General features: G+C 39.7%; 1 protein-coding gene and 1 long non-coding RNA gene across 5 annotated transcripts; both read left to right on the forward strand.

Moving 5' to 3' along the window:
- The first annotated feature begins 554 nt into the window (after positions 1-554).
- LOC124685055 (tRNA-specific adenosine deaminase TAD3-like) lies at positions 555-6,996 on the forward strand. Of its 4 annotated transcripts, none has more exons than XM_047219343.1 (10): positions 555-668; positions 1,650-1,716; positions 1,794-1,845; positions 2,462-2,532; positions 2,790-2,911; positions 3,384-3,466; positions 5,462-5,543; positions 5,804-6,253; positions 6,429-6,538; positions 6,619-6,996. In XM_047219343.1, exons 2-10 carry the CDS (start codon positions 1,659-1,661, stop codon positions 6,830-6,832), a joined length of 1,242 nt encoding a protein of 413 aa, XP_047075299.1. In that variant the 5' UTR covers positions 555-668; positions 1,650-1,658; the 3' UTR covers positions 6,833-6,996. The 4 variants fall into 4 exon arrangements, with proteins under 4 accessions (XP_047075299.1, XP_047075300.1, XP_047075301.1 ...); XM_047219344.1 differs by having other exon boundaries at positions 558-661; XM_047219345.1 differs by lacking the exon at positions 555-668 and adding an exon at positions 889-1,489 and having other exon boundaries at positions 5,804-6,217.
- Positions 6,997-17,744: 10,748 nt separating this feature from the next.
- LOC124669251 lies at positions 17,745-18,637 on the forward strand. The gene is made up of 4 exons (XR_006992090.1): positions 17,745-17,842; positions 17,944-18,003; positions 18,141-18,209; positions 18,417-18,637. It is a non-coding gene; the product is annotated as an uncharacterized LOC124669251 (long non-coding RNA).
- The last annotated feature ends 2,043 nt before the right edge of the window (positions 18,638-20,680 follow it).

Here is a 20,680-nt window from a genome sequence, read left to right on the forward strand (position 1 = left end):
GCATGCACTTCCTAACAAATCTTTAAATCGGAAATTGCAAACAATATCATACGGAGTACTTACACACGGATGCAAATTTTTCCATTGCATTAAAAAGCTGCTGGACAGAAATACAGAAACAATCCGGTCAACTTCTTTTGTCCACCACATTTCTTTCGTATCCCCTTCAGACCGCGTAAGAAATCAATTCCTCTCTCTATTATTTGCTTTTTTCTGCTAGTCTATCTGAAATTCTGAATACCTTGTGTCTATATCAGCTTCATATACCGCAGAAAACTTGAGATGCAGATCAGCTTTTGGTGCTGCTAGGCCGCCCCGGTTTACTTTTGCCGAAGATGACAATTGACAAGTGAGGTTGAGGACACATGACGGAAGATAACACGTGATCAGCTCGAAAGGAAAACAAACTGTTATTTTCTTAGAACAAGAAAAGGGTATTCCTTTTTTTTTTAGCGGAAAGAAAAGGGTATTCCAACAAGGCCGTAGACTGGGTCCTTGAAAGTGGGCCGGTGATGGGCCACCCTTGTTGTATCGCTTCCCGGTTCCCTCGCCGGATATTTCACAGCCCCAGCCGCCGGGAGACCCCTCTCCGTTCACCGCCGGCGGCCGAATCGGCGCGCCGCCCTCCCCTATTGACGACGAATCCCATGCGCACTCAAGAGTAAGCTGTAAGCGCTCCTTGGCTCCTTCTATCTGCTGATGCCTAGTTAGGGTTTCCACCTGCTGAGAATCTGTCGGATTAGCCAATTTAACCAGAGCTGGCTCTATGCCCAATTATAAAGTTTCTCTGCGTGGTAGTGGAGTACTTAAATATCTTGCCTCCGATGCGGCTCTCCTAGTGTTTCAGATTGTTGTTTTTTTTGCGAGGAAGATTGTTCTTCTGAGACGAAATGCAACCAACGTTGCAAATTCTCAGTTTAACTCTTGAAAATTGTTTCCTTCAGTTAATGTAAAGTTGGTAATGGAGATTTCGAACACGATGTAAAAATTACCGATGTTCAGTAATATACTTTGGTCCATTGCACAGCTCACTGTTTCAGCACATGTGCTGGCCTTTCATGTAAATCAAAATACAGAGAAAATCGACCGCTTGCTGTGGCTAGCTCATATCAGGCATCTCTCGCCTGGAAGTCGGATGTATAATTTAACATGATGTGTCAGGGATCAAATTATGGGCCTGTCACTGTAGTAAGCAGCCATAAGTGAAATTGGATTAGGATGCTGTAGTTTGTAAAATTTTAGTGCAGCGTAGAGTTGACAGTGAGTTTGGATAAGCTGAACACTGAGTTAGGACTTGTAGGCCTGTTTATCCTTAAATCATAATGAGAAGAATACCCCATACGGCCATACTTGATTAATTAGGTAACATTTGCTTTTGCCTGAGCATGATTGATACTTTTTTGCTGTTAACTCAGCACATGCTTCTGCTCTAGTCCCACACCTACTACACCTTCACAACTATTTGGCTCTGATCTTCACATTATCCATGGTTATTAGTCGCTTTCTCTATTTATCGTACTTATCAATATGTTTCTAGAATTTCTTGCTCAATGCTTGTTTATTGGTCCATTCTCGTCACTTGCAAATTAAGATTATTTAAGAACCTGTCCGTGACTTATTTGTTTCTTGACGTTGGTTTCTATTGAAAGTTGGTCGCCATGGCGTGGGAGCTTATAGAGGTTGCTGGTAACCTAACGTCCCTCCAACATTCTACAGGTATCTCCTTAAATTACTATAGTTCTTTTTATTGCTATTCTAGTTTAAGATCTTCTCATTCTTTTCCTTTTCGCCAGTTGATGTGCTAGCTGCGAAGATTGAACCCCATGTAGCCAATTCCCTTATCCGGTAATAAAATTTTCCTCTAAATTTTTGTTTATTCAGCTGTTAAATTTTCGGCTACAGTTTATCACAATCTAATTGCAATTAATAAGGTTTTAGGTGGGCAATATTGCTGCATGTTCTTACCAGGCATCCGGATGTTTTTTTTATTAAATGCCAACTCTGATGAGTAGAAAGTAGCTTTTGTTTGATTCATTGCGGTATAAGTCTGGAGTTCAAATTCAATTGATATTTGGTTAATACATCTGAATAACCTCTTGGGTTCCATTTTCTCAACCACAAGTTTTGGATACAAATTGAACATAAGTTAGTTAAATAATTTAATTTGTTAAGTGGCAGAATAATTTCATAAAAGTGGATTGTGGATTAGCAGATTACAACTCAAAACTGCAACTCTTGAGTTTAGTTAATATTCATCCACATAGAACTGACATTGAATTCTATTTGCATTTTATTATTTATTTTTGTAATTGGTTTATACTTGCAAAGGGCACATCACAAATCAAAGTCATGCCCTGAATTTTTTTTTAAATTGATCCTGGTTGTTTGTCTATGCACAAACTTTTAAAATCATTTTGGAAATATTCAAGGCAATGACTTGTTAGTGTGACTGACATTGCAGGCAATTGAATCAGGTATGCCCATTGGAGAATCTGAGGCATGTTAAGCGGGTGCGTCGGCGTATTGAATGTGGTAGTATATACATTTTTTTATCTAGTGATGTATTATTTTCTGTTGCGCTTTGAGTGCATATACTTCCTAATTTCATTACACATGATCATTGAAGTCATTGTATAGCTCAATATATACTGCTAAGTGTATCGTGTCAGAGCCCTTAAGAGTTGCAATGCTAGCAAGACCATGTATAAATTGCGAACTAAATCTGAGCAGCTCACTATATTAAAAACTGGGTATGCCATGTTGACCAGTAATTGTTTTTTCTTTTGCAGGAAAACCTGAGCTATCGATCATCTTATGCCTTCCCTTTGGGCCTGAAAATTGTAAAAATGGGTTTCCCGATCGTGTACAGAAGGTAGTAGAGACTTATCAGTTGATACCTTTTATTGCCAAAGTAAGTCCCCCCATTATCCTTGGGGAGCTTAACTCCTATTTATTGCTTTTGTCGGGCATGGGGACGAATTTTCAGGTCATAAAATAAGCACATAAAAATGGCAACATTAGGCCACCAGCTAGTTCTTACTATTCATTCTGAAACTCTTCATACATTTTTTCATGGATGGAAATGTAGTTTCAGGTTTGATCTCCGCAGCAACTACAACCAAGTTTTCTATGTCTGACCTGTTGACAATCCAAAAGTGGTGCATTTTGTCGTGAATAATTCACTGATATCGGGAGCATTGGTTAAGTTAAATACTTAAGTAAATTTATTTTGTTTTGGAAAAAATGTGGATCGTAATGTTAGTAGATAAAGCCGTGTAACTAAATAGTTATCACTCTGATGTATAAAAATAGGATCAACTGAATGGGTTTAGAGGTGAAGGCTGTCATATGTTGATATTTAATATTGGCAAAGTTTTCCGCAGGTTGCCAGTTGTCCTGCTATGTCGAAAGAGGACTGGGAGGAACAGTGCAAACTTTGGCCAACTTCTTATCATCCCCCGCATGAGTATGTTCTGATAATGTATCATATTTCCCACGTTCTATTAATTTTAATGCTGCTGGTTACTCCTGTCCTGTATACTTGGTTGCTTTGAACAAATGGGCTAGCTCTGCTAGGCCAAACCGTTTGTGTATGTTCTGATAATGTATCATATTTCCCACGTTCTATTAATTTTAATGCTGCTGGTTACTCCTGTCCTGTATACTTGGTTGCTTTGAACAAGTTGGCTAGCTCTGCTAGGCCAAACCATTTGTGTAGTGTAGAACACCACCATCCTTAATCAGCATATAAGCCAAATATAGTCTGTCATGGTGAATGGTGAACCAAATAGGCTTGAAACTTTAGGCAAGGATTTCCTCTCCTTGTTAGGGTGCTTAGCAATGATATCCTTATGTACGAGTACTGAACAGCCGGCCTTGTCAAATAAGGCTGTGCCCAGCCTAGAAAGAGATTCAAACATTTGTTACTCTGTTCAAGGGAAAGTCTAAAAAGGACGTACCCAGTGCTGAGAGCTCCCGCACTGTGCGGGGTCTGGGGAAGGTGTTAGTGGCAAGCCTTACCCTCACAAAGTGCAATGTGAGGAGACCGCGACTCGAACCTGGGACCACTCGGTCACAGGCGGTGAGGCTCTACCGCTGCACCAGGCCCGCCCGTTCAAGGGAAAGTCTATTAGGCAAAAAATAGGAGTGTTAGTTGACAGTATCATTGCTACTTATTTGACTAATTGAATCATAATTTTGCAAGATATAATTTGCAGTATCACAAATATTCTTCTTAGCATAGACGGTGTTAACAAATAATTCTGATTTGGGATCTAATCGTTGTACGTCACAAAGGCCACAGTTGAAGTTATGAGAGATGAACCTCAGGGTCTGTTTTTTCAGTGCACTATTACTTAAACAAGGTTGTGCAAGAATATCTGGATCCTCTATGTTGCTACTTCATATTTTGATTGTCTTCCAAAAAGTTGTACTTGTTCCCTATTAGGGTTGCAGTAAAAAAACATATATTTCACTGATACCATGTCTCCTGCATATGACCCTTATATCAGATGACTAATTATAATGTTTCCTTCCGTTAATATCTGGCCGAGTGAGATTACATTGACACGGCTTCACTTGGGAGGCAAGCTTGCAGTTAGCCATGGCGCAGCCTATTCCAACAGCCAACCCAAGGTTGGAACCCATCCAGACTTTCCCTTTTGGGCTTGTTCTCCCTGACAACAAGGAACCCAGCACTGGAAATGATCACCACCCGCTACCCTCTTCCACATGACTTTGAACTGAAAATTAAGCCACAATCTTCCTACTAACTTATACTTTCCTCTAATATTTCTGAAATCTGTCAACCAAAACTCCAAACCTTTCAACTAGATCTGAGGACCTTTCAACCAATATTTGGATAGCATTCCACTAAAAGTCAGAAATCTTTCAACCCAAATGGTAAAGCTCAGAGCTAGATTTGAGGAACTTTCAATTTTTTTTTTGGAACTTCCACTAAATTCGGTTATAACTTTCAACCAAAATTGACAAAAGCTCAAAATATAAACATTAAGACGTCCTGTTGAAACACAAAGGGGCTTCTCACTATTTTTGGGGGAAGAAAAATCAGGCACCAACAACCAGATATGGAGCATGCATTCACCACCTTGTACAGTGCAGCAGGCGAGGGTGGGTGGCAGCTGACCATAGTGGTAGTGCTAGCCGCCATACCCTTTGAAGTTCCAACAATATCTCCTCTGCGGCCATTCCAAGCATGGCGGGAGGGAAATAAAAATAAAGAAAAAGTGTCGGGGCCTGGTTTACGTTGTGTTGTGGTGAGAATTTAAACGCCGATGTGGTTAACTGCACTGAAATGTTTCCGGTGTCGAATGGAAAATTGATTTTGCTAATGTAGATTGTTGCTTTGGATGCAGTTTGACTTGCAACTTAAAAATATAGTAAATGCCATGTTGTAACTTGTATGTGGCTTTTCTGATGCACTTTTCTGTTAATCTTGCAGCATCGATGGTGCATCTGGGTTTAAAGATGAGGAATTGCCATCAATATTTGATTGCATGAGGACTGCTATCCAATTATCAGAGGTGGCCACTATTGGTTTTGCACTATTTTTTTATTGCGAAAGTGTCGTACTGATTCCCATTATTATTTTCTTAATATTGTTCTTGGTGTTAAGTGAGATGTTTCTCCAACCCTGATGCAAAGTGACCTCATACTTGGTGCCTAATGCAGTTTACTGTATTAACGTTGGCAAGGATACCATGTTCTCTTATTTTCTTATTTGCATCATTAGCTTGCTAGTTCTTCAGTATAGAACATTTGGGGTTAACTTCTGCATTTCCAGGTGGGCAACGCGGCCATTATTGTTGATCCATCAAGTATGCAAATTATTTCGAAGGCTGCAGATCAAATACACCAGCATGATGCTTCTCTAAAAAGGAATACACGTGTCAGAGTGGAATCAGATGGTGCCTCCTCCTTATCTGAAACAACTGAGGATAATGATAGGAAGTTTTTGCTGTCAAGCTCACATGTTCGCAGTGACTTGAAGATGGAGGTCTCCTGTATAAACTTGTGGGGATGGACGAAACACAGGTCTTCGGAGCAGAAGAGATTGCCTTCTGAAGGTGGTTTTCTGTGGCATCCTCTGAGACATGCTGCCATAGTTGCTATTGAAAATGCTGCCGAGAGGGATAAAATGTTATTCCATACTTCAACTTCGTCAACAACCAAACTAAATTTAAAAGGCGATATGCAGGCTTGTTCTGATAATCCACGAGTAAACTGGCCAAAGGTTGTTGCAAAAGCGAGACTTGTTACTTATATCTTGCCTTCTATTGTTTTTTTTTTCGAAACGGATCTTGCCTTCTATTGTTGCCACTTAGCTTTCATAACCTGTGGACATTAGCTGCTGTAATAGTAGACTGAAAATAATGTTTGTTTCTAAGAAGTTCAAACTTGAACATCAGGATAAAGAACAATCTGCTCATCAAGAATGCTGGAGTGACTTGTGTAGAAGAAACATGCCCTATCTTTGCACAGGATTTGACATCTACCTTGTTTGGGAACCATGCACGATGTAGGTTCACTATTGTGAGAGTATGACAGTTCTGGTCGTTGATTACTGTTTGGTGTACTGACATGCTTGTTTACCTGTAGGTGTGCTATGTCACTTGTACATCAAAGATTCAAGCGCATCTTCTATGCTTTCCCTAATCCAAATGCTGGAGCGCTGGGCAGCGTCTACAGATTGCATAGGGAGAAGAGTTTAAATCACCATTACTTGGTTTTTAGGATAAAAATGCCCGAGCCATATTTGAATGGTAGGAGTGATTTCTCTAACAAATGCTGCTCAGATTCTGCATCACCTTAGTTTGGAAACAGCATGAGCTTTTTTCTGGCTCTTTGGTTCTGCTTGGTCATCTCTGCTTTTTATGGGCGGTGGCGACTGTCTCATCTTTTTTTACTGAATGTTCCATGACCCCCTTATTTGGCTGATTGGCTCCCCTGCAAGCCTTCCCTTGCCACCTTCAGTACATCGGTAGCCGTTGCCTTCCGTCTTCTAGGTGTTGTGTTGCTTGGCTTCTGCTGTGTGTGCCTTCTCTATCTGGGTGTTCGGGAACATCAGGAGCTGTGTCTTAATTGTTGGTGATGTAGAAGGCTTCAGTGCACTGGAATGTGCTTTTCTTATTTCAGGCAATTCTCGGCATCTTAGAGGGGCTTGTCTGCTTTAGAGATATTGTCCTGTGTAATCAAACTTGACATAATCAATTGTCCTGTGGAAAACATATATCTTTAGGTCATTCCAAAAAAAAAAAGCTTTAGGTGCTACCTACTGAGTTGAGACGTTTTTTTCCCTTCGTTTTTTGACAATTCTGTATGTTGTAGTATCATTTGTTACTCAATCGCTAGTAATCAGTGATGAATCTTGCTAATAGTTTCAATCAAGGTTGATCAGATCTTTGTAATTAAGTTTCTTGCCTGATCCAAAAAATTTGGTGAGTAGTTACCTCCGATGTTCATAAATTTACGCATGGATGTTTCGGTAGGTTGCTGCTTCAGCTAACAGAACTGCACATATTCAGTAATTTTTATGTATATGGTTCTGATGCCCACCACATCTGTCATCGTAGCAGCATATATTTGAACAAAATGGCGCTTTTTTGTTTCAGCATATTTTATTTAACAGATCGCTCCGGCCTTTTCATCTACGGAGTATAAGAAAGATAAGAGGGACTGCATACCACAAGCAACTTATTGAAGTTTGATCATCGCACATGTAAAATTAAGAAAACATACGATCATGAGCTCAGTACTACAGCATTCTTTTAGATGATTTTGTATCCTTTTAGTCTAACTATAGATTCTAACAGAATGGTTATGTTGGAATTTATAGTCGGAGTAAAAGGATCATCGTGACTAGCTTTCTTTAGCATCAAGGTCTGTGCAAAAATGATTGGACATACCCAATACTGAAAGTTCACAAAAATTATAGAATCTTGGAAAGTGGAATTTTTTTGGCTTATAGGTGTAGATGCACCCACTGCCTAAAAAACATATTTTAAAATATTAAAAAATCTGGAAAAAATATAGGTGCCCGTGAAAAAATGTTATTTTTCTTTGACTTCTGTAAAAAAGATAATTTTCGGTGCTCCAAAATAGCTTCTCACGAGACATTATTTTGTCATTTTTTCCCACAAAAATTTGTGTGCGAACATAGCATGCCTAGACATACACCCATGATTTTTTTTCAGAACTTTTCCACATTTTAAAATTCATATAACATACATTCGTAATAGGTGCATTTGGACGTATTGGCAAAAAAAAAACTAGAAAGGAAATTTTTAACCAGTCTTTTCCTTGCTTTTAGGGGCATCTCCAGCAGCCCGACGTAAAACGGATCGAAGTTGTCTGTTTGCCTGCAGGTGGATATGCTAGGAACAAAACCCCAGCCCAATAGCCCCACGCAAACAGACCAACCTATTCGTGTTGACCCATTTGCGGCCCAAATTTGGGCTGGAATTGTGTCGGTGTGGACGTGTCGCAGACCGTTTCGGTGTCCACGCTAGACCTCAATGGCCCCGCCCGTCATCGACATACCATACTAGAAATTAGTTCATTATACTACAAAAAAAGCTCCCCCTCTCACCTGGCTGCTTTTTTGGATTGCCCAAGCCATTGTCGCCTACAAAATATTTTGCCCAACATATACCCCTTTCCCGGCGATTAGATATGAAGGCGGATACTTATGCATCGTGACTTAGTCCATACCGACACTTATTGGTCCCTTGGTTGGTACCACTAAATATGGGTGCTTATTAATTAATATCGGGATCGGGGAATAGACGCATAAATATTTCAGTCGTGAATTGTAAGGGTCGTTAAAAGTTAGTCCCACGCTGAAGAAAAGTCAAGCTCGTCTCATTCCCTTTCAGACATGGCTCGTTGAATTGGTATCTCCCACCACCTACGCGATATTTGGCTGGCAACTGTTTATGAAGAAGCCACTAGTATTCACATATCCCTTATACAAACACACCGGCCACCACTCATCGTCTCTACCAACCTCGATCCCGCCCGCCCGACCTCCAATCGATGGCCACTGGCGTAGGAAGCTGACACACGATTGAGTCAGCGCTCCATGCCTAAAAGGGAGCATGGTGGTGGCATCGCAATCCTCTCCCTTGTGTGCTTAGTCCCAAAACGTAGTAGTCCCTACTTCTCAGCCGACTTTAGGCTTCTTCTTCCTCCATTTTACAAATCATGTTTCATCCTTTCTACAAATCCCATTTCGTCTTGATTTCAGATATGCACATAGTTCTTCTTTCTATTCACTATTTTTATTTCTATATTTTAAATCCCCGGCAAGGTCATCGGTCTATTGTAAGCCAACGATGGTGCTCAGATCTGTAGTGATGGCCTCCAAGATCTGCAGCTAGCGATAGAGGTGGCGGTAGAAGATGGACTCCAAGATCTACACGGGGACCATGGTCTCCAAGATCGTCCACCCTTGTTTTTTTTTTGAGAGTCAACCAAGAGCCTTTATTAATTCTGACCAAAGTTACATGCTTGTTCAGTACAATGAAGGATGTATTCTGGAACCTGGATATCCAGGCACAGTCCGGGTCAAAAGAAGAAGCAAATTTAGCAATGTTGTGAGCAGCTACATTTGCTTCTCTATTTACATGCATAATATCAAAATAGCTACATCCTTCTACCAGCTCTTGGATCTGTTTTAAAACAGGTAGAATACTAGCTCTATGATTGTTTCTTGATTTCCATAGCGAAACCAGCTCTAGTGAATCAGATTCCATAATAACTTGACTTATGTTCAGACTAAAGGCTTAATGAGATCCATATGAATCTCATTAGATGTAGGCGTTGATCGCTGCTTGTCATCGACAGATCGATTTAGCGCCTCCGATGTTTACATTTTGAATGGGCGCACATGGTTTTTTAGTAAGTATACTAGCTAAGAGAAATAAGGTGTCACTCAATTAAGACTTTTTATGTAGTTTCTTCATCCAAAAATATTGTTAATCAAAGATAACTTGGCAAAAGTTGGAAGGCCAATCATAAATGTTGTTTTTGTAACAAAGATGAAACAACACAAGATTCATTCGTATATTTTTATTTTTTAAATGGTATGGCTCATTATTCTCTTGACTTTTAACGTACCACCTCACTAATATCAGAACTTGCTCGGGAATTGATTGAATGGTGTTGCTAAAAAATACGAAGTTTAAAACTGAGTTGGAGTTTGTGCTTTACTTTTTAGCTATTTGAAACATACATAATGCATTTGTTTTTGTTTTTGCAACTTGTCCTTCAACCACTCATTGGCCTCTTCAGTCAACGGAGCGGAGATAGGAAATGGCTTTTGGGTGCAGTTGCATGGAATCTTCTCTTTCTTAGCAGATGACCCCATTTTACTGGTCTCACAGCGAGCCACGTCATCGGATTAAAAGTTTTCACCTCCCCCGCTTGGTTCGCCTTTCATTACTCTGTTACATCCTTCCCTCGCCCGTATTTTCTCACATGGGTTGGGGGTTCCTTCTTTGTACATGGGCTGACGCTCTAGGTGGGCTAGACGAGACCCCTACCGGATGCATCTCGGATCTGCTCGCTAGCGATTCCTCCTGTAAAAAAAAAAAGAGTTGAGCTTTGTTCGTATTCCATGCTGATCTCGCCGCCGCCGCAGCCGCGACTGATGGCTTTCTCACCACAAATGTGCATGACGCGACCTAACGCCTCCACCCAACATTCATCAACCATGATTGCACTACAAATACGCAAGAAACTCCTCGCTTGGATTGAACTGATCCGTCCTTAAGAACCCACCCGTATTGGCAGGACATCCAGGGCTCCTGCCTGCTCGCTTCATCGTCTCTACCACCGGTCTGCACTCTGGTGGCTGTCCGCCTCCAGTTTTCCTTCCCGGTTTATTTTTTTATCGACCACTCATGTTTATCAATCTGACAGGTTCGGCTCGAAGCCTGCTCGACATTTTGCCTCCCCCAATTTGATTGGATTTGTTTGGTGCTAGCTGATGACGACTATTGGTGCTGCTCGCTGATGGTGGATCTAGCAGGAAGCGACTGTCATCACCTCTACAGCCTATGCATGGTGGACATCAGTAGCTGACTGCATCGATCGTACTCAACCTCTCATGGCTTACTGTGTATGCCAAAGGTATGAGACCATCTCAACCGACGTGCAGTTTTATTTAAGCAGTAGTATGTTATATACAAGTTCTCAGTCCCATACCTGATGTTCTTCCATATTTTAATTACTTTGCAGGTGTCTCCTCTGCCGAACTGTCAAGACCTTATTTGCAGCTGACATCAACATACTACGTAGAAATCGCCGTACGTTCCGAGCCGTGAGTTGGTCTAAGTGAGGCAGCTTGCGTGCAGATGATTAGGGCCCGCTGCTTCTGCGTTTTTTTTCTTGATCTTCTCCTAGAATATCAGATCCGATGCTCTAAGTTAAGTCTAAAAGAAATAAAGTCCTTTAAAAGTTTCTGTATTTTCTTCACAGTTGATGTTTCCCTATCAGTTCTACAGGGGTTACCCATACACTAGACAGAGTAATTGGTAACTGGTATGTATTCTCCATTTTCTTTCAAATTCCCTTCAAATAAACCTTCCATGCACTCTAATCTGTTTTGAATACTTTCTTATTTACATCTAGACAGACAAGCACAAAAAGTTGAGTCTACATCTGGCGGCTCTCAATAGCATGGAACCTATCCTTCTAACTGGAATATTTATTCAAGAAATGTCTAAACAAAACTCAAGCATGTCAATAACATGGAAGTTACCCTTCTAATTGGGCATGTATAAATTTGTGATCTGCCGTTGTGTAAGGCGATTGTATCTTCTCACATTGTGAACAGTTTCAAAATTCGGTGCATGTACACACTGTCTTGCCTTTTAACGTTTTTCCATTAAAAGATTCCACTAATTTACATTAGAGAGAGTCGGAGATAATAATACAACGGCATTTATTTCAGTATTATTGTCCCTACCGAGGATAATCTATATATTTAGCAAAATATCCCGCTGCAACGCGCGGGGTATAGTCTAGTTTTACAACCAGTGCAACCGGATTGTTTATTACCGTGTTGATGTTCTGGCGCTTCATGCAGTTATATTTTCCATTAATTATCCATGTGGGAGATGACTTATGATATAATTAGCTTATTGTTAATTGTAAATCATGCATTTTGTAAGCCTAATCGTAACAGGAGTAGCTGGCAACTAAATATTCCATCTGTTATAATAAACAAGATTTATATTTGTTTAATAGAAAAGTCAAATTACAAAGGTTTAATCAATTTTTTAGAAAAATATATCAACAACTATAATATCAGATAGATACCATATGAAAACATAGTCTATAATGTATGTACTGATACTGATTTTATGTTCTACATGTTAATGATTTTAAAAACATCCTCTTAAAAGTTAACGTAGTTTGAGTTTTTTTTTAAATACGTCTCATTCTTTGGAACCAGTACTAATTAGCATCTTCACTATGGTGCGTTAATGGAAAAATATTAGTACTACTTAGAGCATCTTCAGTCGTGTTCCTCAAAAAATGTCTAGCGCGCTGTTTTTGGATGCTTTTGGAGACAACTTAGGACAAAAAGAACCCAAAAATTCATATAAAAGAGACCATTCCTAGCCGTGCCTCTCAAACAACATTTGGATGTATGCATTTTAATAGAGGAGACCAACCCAAGTGAAAAAAGTAGGTGAGAGAAAATGTGGAAAAAAAGAGAATGACATGTGAAGACTGCATGCATGCATCCGGACGCTGTTTTTATGTCCGACGCTCCAACTCTTCGTTAGGGTATCTCCAACGGAGCGACGCATTTTGGACATAATTTACATCCGTCTGTGTCGGGCACAGACACAAAAAATGTCCACATGTCCGCATGCGTCTGTCCTTTCTCCAGCAGCATAGACGCATTTTTTGACCGCAAGGACCTATCATGCATTGATTAGGAGGAGAGAGGGATAAAGATTACATATGTGTGGACAGGAGTGTCCAGCATTAAACGACGAGAGAGATGGAAGCATGCATGCCAAACGGACGCAAACGAACGCGCGTACGAACGCATTATTGACACATATTTGGTCCACGTTTGCGTTAGAATGGACGCTGCAGTCATTTTGCATCTAGCCGTTGGAGCGCGTTTTTTGTCCGCCCAGACGCAAATGGACGACCAGTTGGAGATGTCCTTAGAGACTCTCTACACTGAGTCTCTATCGAGACGTTGGACACAAAATCCAGCTATGGAGGACGCGATTGGGAAGCTTTTTTTGTCCGGCCCCTTAAACGTTGTTTGGGGACGCGACTGCAGATGCTCGGCAAGTACTTTTTTGGTTTTATTTAGTGCTCATTTTAGCCAAAGGTAAATTCAAATTTCGCCAAGTTTGATCAGTAATGTAAAAATATATCAACATTATATATATATATATATATATATGTATGTATATATGGAAATACATTGTAGGATGATTCTAAGAGTGAGTTATTACATATTTACATTGTAGATGTTCATATTTATTCTTAAAATTTAATCAATCTTTATAAACTTTGACTTTACCTAAATCTACTTTCTCTGCTTCTAAAAAAGTTCAAATTTATTTAAATACGAAGATATATAATATATTCATATATGTAAAAAATATTGAGCACTGTAATTTTTAGAAAAGAGAGTAGCGTAGGACAAACCTAACCACTCACCAATAACTTATTGGTTTCTCGCTTTGTCCCAAGGGGCGAAGTCAGACTTTTTCTGTATTTTACCGCTGGGTCGTGGTGACCGGTCTCTGAATCTTTCCATCAGCTTTCATTTCTGTAATTTACCTGACGCCGGTCTCGTTTTTCTCCGCTGCCTGCCACAGCTTTCATTTCTGCCTGTGTCTGGACTCTGGAACACCAAAACACACGGCACACGCTGCACCTCTCACACCTGGCCCTGTCTACTCAGTACCGCCCCCACACTTCAGCTACTCTCACCTCCAGCGCACTGTTCGCCATGGAGCATGGTGGTGCAGCGGTCACGCAACAGCATTGATCACTTGAGGGGATTTGGAGAAGACCACTGGTTTGCTTTCTCCTCGAGTGCACCATGCAACGCGGTCCTGAGTTAAATCGTTGGAAATAATTTGCAATGACGAAGGAATATGAGCTTAAGAAAAACGCACCAGAGCTCACGGTGTTCACCGAGGAGAACCATGAGTGCGTCTTTTTTGGGAGACAAGCTCCCTCCAGCTCGTTAAAATTTCAACAAAACATATTAATACACTTTTGCTGTTTATCACTCGGTTGTTTTCTAATTCGCCATCACTCGAATTTTGTAGCGTGTAAATTTTCACCCGGCAAAGTCATGTTTGTTGGCTCACCCATGGTTGACCGGCGCGTGTACGGTTTTTTTCCCTGGTTTTTTTGTTTCCACCGGTTTTTTTCCTTGGGGGGGGGGGGGGGGGCACACACAATCTTCAACGGGCTTTTCCTCATTTCGACCCAAATCCCCAGCTGAGTGTCTGAGAAGCGGCGGGGAAGGAGAGAGAGCGGCGCGGAAGGGGGAGAAATCTCCGCCGTTGTCGGAGACGAGGCCGTCCGCCGCGGTCGAGCCCGTCTGCCCGTGCGCCCTTCCGCAGCCTACGGGGGTGGGAGTGGGGGCTGGGGGGCGTCGTGCCTGGGGCGGCATCTCCATTGTTCTTCGTCGAGCTCGTCCCCAAGGTAAGCGACGACCCAAATCCCTCGCTGTTGCTGGTCGTCAACGACGACTTCCGGATTTCTAGTCATCTTTTGTGTTTGGTGATGTGGGTGGCGAGGTTTCAACAGCGGATTTTTCCGTGGATCTCTTGATTTTGTTTCATGACGAGGCCATCTGTTGATCTGTTGATTTTTTTCAGAAATAGTGTGGACTGCAAGCGTGTCCCTCGCTCCCTGCGTGCGTGCGTGTTTGTGAGTATGTGTGTGTGTGTGGACTGCAAGCGCCGCGAGGAAATGGTGACGGGAGACTCAGATTCGGCACTGAATACTGCAGCTCTCTATTTTTTTTCGAATTCTGAAGTTTATCGGTGTGAGTGTCGCTGGGATTCAGTCTTGCGTTCGTCTGTAGAGAGAGACGTCCAGTTTGATTTCGCTAAGCCTCCGGTTAGTTCGTCAAATTAGGTTCTACAATATATGCTGCGATTCAGTCTTTTGCCGTGTGAGTGTCATGGTAGTTAGTTCGTCTGTGAGTGTTGCTGGGATCCATTCTTTTTGTTTTCACGTGGATGCTTCATGTCCTCTTGATCTGTAGATTTTGCTCTGTAGTTTTGGGTGTTCATATATGTTCCCGTAGATGCTTCCCGTGGATGCTTCTGTGTAAGTGATGTTTTAGGGAGCAATTTAGTAGCATGAAGCAGTCCCATAATGGTGGAATTTTTTTAGAGTGTTTTTGCTTCCCGTGGATGCATAGTACCTTGGCTTCTGGCTTTTTTTGATGATTGATGATGAAGAAGATAGTACTTGTAGTTTTGTGATCTGCTTGATTATCATGCGTGAATGAATGTATACTTTGTGTTGCACTGTGTTTATTGTTCATCTCTAAAGCATATAGCAGAGGGGTGCACAAGTTCTTACTGTCGCTTTTTCTGAACGAAGTAAACCAATAAATGATGAGTAAAGTTGTTCTTAATTTGTTTGTATATGTATAGAGGTATATGGTATATACACATTGCTTTGCAGGGAAGTATTCTATGGGGGGGGGGGGGCTTTGGAATAAATTTGGCTATCTGTAGATACATACTTTTTGCAAGCATGATTTTACTGTATTTTCTACAATATGGAGAGATGCAAATTTCCCAATATCCAGGGGGTATGCAGATGTATATGTTTTGTGTGTCGCCTTTCTTGCTTCCTGTTGTGTTTGTACCTTGGGGGGGGGGGGGGGCTTTGGAATAAATTTGGCTATCTGTAGATACATACTTTTTGCAAACATGATTTTACTGTATTTTCTACAATATGGAGAGATGCAAATTTCCCAATATCCAGGGGGTATGCAGATGTATATGTTTTGTGTGTCGCCTTTCTTGCTTCCTGTTGTGTTTGTACCTTAGCGGGGTGGAGGTAGGGTGTCGTCTTTTTTTGATGTTGTTGTTTATACAGGGGCGCGACGTTGGCCCACCGACTGGCATAATAATGATCAAAACCAATGGTAGTGCATTATAGCTTTTTCTTGCAAGTTCCCTGATGTTGCCATATCACTGGTTGTTCTTTCTTTTTTTGAGTTGACCTATGTCTCTGCCGTGTGTGGTGAGAACCGAAAGTTTGCGTCCATTTCTCCCCTGGAAAATAGAGTTCTCTTTTTGTGTGCTTTAGACCATGTGGTGTTTAGTCTGATAGTTTTGAGTAGAGGCTATTTTCGAGGTGCCAAGATGCTCGCATGGAAAACTGAAATTTCTGTGCTTATGAAATTTTATTTCAAGACTTGATAACACTATGAGTCTCTTATCTTTAGTTTGAGTGCTGCATTGAGCACTACTGATTTAATGATGAGCTTGCAGTGATATTTACATTTTTGCGGTGTTTTCAGTTTGCTAATAGTTTCCTGATAGTCCCACATCATTGATTGCTAACAGTTTATGAAAGTCTTCTTACATTTTATACTCCATTTTTTTAGGAACCAGTTTGTCCATTTTCCATCTTAACAATTTTTAATAGCGGGGTGGCTGGTTGGCACATGGAGAAATAAATACAATTTGTAGATGCACTGTATATATGAGAAAGTCCAATGTATACACAATGTAGGTTGTGTGGATTTTCCTCTCTGTTAGTATGTAAATGCAGTGGTATATGTAGTAAATAGAGTTTATATACAATCGTAGATGCACTGTATGTATCAGTAAGCAATGCAGGGGCATCAAGCATCCAGGGGGCGTGTTTTGTTATTAATTTTGTATATACTGTCTGTTTTTTTATATGTAAACGCACTGTATGCAAGTGTATATGTCGTAGATGCATTTGTATATCGCCAGCTTATTGGTACGGACGTCGTATATGTATATGTACTGTATATGCAGTGTATATGCATTGTATATGCATTTTTCTCATTTTATATGTGTATGCTTTTGGTGTCGCTGCTCGCTGTTGTTGGTGTTGTTCCTGTTTGATCTTATGTATATGCAGTGTATATGTATTGAATATGCAGTGTATATGCATTGTATGTGCATTTTCTCATCTTGATTTTTTTAGTATCATTTCTATGAGTTTCTCTGGCTAGGGATAGAAATTGTTTTCATCCTTTTTCTCTCATTTCTTATGATGACCTGGTCGAGAGAGTAACCAAGTGCTTGTATGTAGGATGCATATACAGTGTATATGCATTTGTATATGCAGTGTATATGTAGTGCATATGCAAACGTTAGCACATAGTGAGATTTTGTAGAAGCTACCGACAAATTTTAGCCGTACTCTAAATGATGAATTTTTGGCATACTTGTTACGGCTCCAACCGAACTTGAATTTTTATGCACGCACTATCCAGATTTTATTCTTGTCGTTTTCTAGGTCATATGTGCATCGCATATGCAGTGTATTTCCAGTGCATATGCATTGTGGCAATGCAGTATATGCAATGTATATGCATTGTATATACATTTTTCTCATCTTCAGTTTCTAAGTATCATTTTATGAGATATATATGCAGTGCATATAGGATCTATAAAGATTTGTAAATGCATTGTGTGATATATATGCTTTTCCTGTTTTGTGATTGTAGAGAAATGGGTAAAGTTCACACAAACCGTGCTGGTACAAACAATGCTGACTCTGAATGGACTGATCGTCAGGAAGCATTGAAGAATTCTGTACTGAGGTACTATTACACTGCCTTTTTTTTGTTCTGGTGACTTCAACATTAGTTTGACACTACCTTTGTTTTTGCTAAGATGCTTCTGTTTGTTGTGTGATAATCAGAATACAGTCATCAATGGTAATAACTTTGATAAGGCGCTCATAGAGTTTTACATGAAAAATGTAAGTTCTATTTTGACTTGGTTCCCGGATTGTTAGATATTTGATTTTCTTTTTGTTCTTGATTTTTTAAAGTTCCTTCAAAAACATGTGTGAAGGAACTATGAGAATTGATCAATAACTTCTTATTTTATTTGAAGAAAGCTAAGAGGGTAAAACGTAAAATCATGGCATCAAAATTACGTGATCCATCTACTCCCTATCACCAGGTTTGTATATCCTACAACTTTGAAAGATTCATTTGGGAAGGGTAATATTATTTTCATTTTCATTGAAAGGTTTACAACTTTCTGTCATTTCTTTGTTTTTTAAATTAGTGTTCAAGATTATTTTCATTGCAAGCAGTAGTTCATTTTCCATTATGTCACTCTCAATGTAGCAACTTCCCTAATATTATATATTTTTAAAATTTGCAGCCTAAGAAGGCTAGGATAGAAAATGCAGAGACCACGGTTTCAACAAGGTATTCTGGCAAATTATTTTCATCAGTAATCAGAGGATTGACTCCTAAGCAGATATATGTGATAGAAGAGTATGGGATGGATTGAATGTTAAAGTTTGTAAAAACAGATGTTCCACTTAGATTTGTAAAATGGATAGCAAGTGTTTTTGATACAAATGCCTCAGAAATCCAGTTGTATTTTCACTGTCCTGATGTACTCAAACTGAAACACTTATGGGATAGGTGCTTCTTAGTACTGTTATGCCCATATTTTACTATCCTGATAAGCACATGATAAACTTTTGTACTGTAATATGTTTGGTAGCAAGAATGTAGGCATACTCTTTTTACTGTATATGTACATGAACTTAGTTCCTTTTTGCTGTTAATATATGCTCCGTATATGAGATGTATATGCTCTGTATATGACATGTATATGCAGTGTATATGGGGATGTAAATGCAGTATATATGCTCCGTTTTATAGATGTATATGCACTGTATATGAGTGTAAATGCAGTGCATGCTCCTTATATGCTGATTGTTTCCACTTATTTTTTAAATAGGTTATTGAAGATATTGTTCATGTTGTACTCACAAATAACATTGGGAAACCTAAGGATTTCGAATTGTGGTCACAATGTTTAGTTTGTGATGTGCTCAACTGTTTGCATAATCCCCAACATGTGAATGAGCGAACAATCAACAACAACTCAATATGTTTTATCTGACTAAACCTTCTAAATCATTTTAGCAATATAATGTTCATGTTTCTGTGTAAATTTATGTTTTTTCCACTAATTTTATGCAGGGAATCTCTTCCAGTTTAAATTTCCTCAAGGATTTCAGAAAAGTCCTACAATCACAGGTAACAACAATGGAGAAGAGTTGCCTGTCCCTAATGAACGTGTCAATGAGAATAGTCCCGGTATGATTCTACCTTAGTTTTCTATTTTTATATCTATAAATTTCCCACATAAATAAATATTTACTATTCACTATAGGAGTTGTTTCAGGTTTTAACAAAAACAAAATCCTATCTTTTTCTTTGTCGGATGGAAATTAACTTGAGCATAGTTCCATGGTTTCTGTTTGGACATTACAAGCTGTGGTGCCATTCTCTGTCATCTCAGCACAACTTTGGAGCATTCCAGGTATGTAAATTAGTGTCACATACCCGCATCTCCTTTTTGTGATGATCAGTGGGTGTTGGCAATACATGTTATAGTCATGTGTGCTATGCAAAGACCACTTTCTTATTTATTTGTTGTCTATATGCAGTTAATATTTTTCGAAAATGTTGTGAAAATGTTAAATCCTGCAAGCAAAGGTTTCTTATAAGCTTTTTTGTGTAAATTTTCCCCATTACGAACGTGTACAGTAGCTATCTTACTGAGTATAAAACCTACTTGATTCATTTTTGGAAGAAACAGCGAAGGTGGCTGTTCGGTAATGGGGTTATTAAAACAATTAGCTAGCAAATATGTAAAGAAACAAACGAATTGTTAATTGCCACCAAGTTGGCGAAATCACTGGAACAAAGCAACTCAGGGGAAAGTTAGTGCATACCAAAAGAGAACAGATGACTATAACATGGAAGCATGCTAGTTACTTATTTTCCTGTCATTCTTTTCTATGTCTCAGTTGTATGAGAACATTTAAGCTAGTAGTAAGTTCAGCAAGTTCTAAAGGTAGTGTATTTTTTTTTTGATGGTGTGATAACAGAGAGTGCAAAATATAGTTCATGTCTATTTTCTAGCAGAATAATATCAGTTAGGCATTTTGTCAGTCAAGTTGATGTCTACTGTTGGTTTCTTTCACAATCAAGTTTGGCATTTTTTCAGAAAGAGAAACTATAATTATTTTGTTTGGAAATAAACCATGGTACTGGATTCCTCCTAATGTTCATGGAAAATATAGTTCAGGAAGAATGTCTTTTCAGGATGGATTACATGTTACTGATGGAGAACAGACAGGATACTAGTTTCCTCATGTTAAATGGTTTTGCTCATGTTCATTGATGTCCTTGATCTATGCAGGACGAGCATACTGGATCAACAGGATGGATTACATGTCCCTGGATTTCTTTTGAGGATGGATTTTGGAGATTTTGGAGGAAGAAGCAACACAGGACAGAGAGCAGAATAGGTACCTGGCTTAGTTGGTTGTTGTCCAACACACATATTGGATCAGCAGGTCTGTTTTCTGGAAGAGATGCGTTCTGCTGCCTTTTCTTGCC

Source organism: Lolium rigidum, chromosome 1 (genome assembly GCF_022539505.1).
Source record: "Lolium rigidum isolate FL_2022 chromosome 1, APGP_CSIRO_Lrig_0.1, whole genome shotgun sequence".
In the NCBI taxonomy this organism is placed as follows: Eukaryota; Viridiplantae; Streptophyta; class Magnoliopsida; order Poales; family Poaceae; genus Lolium; species Lolium rigidum.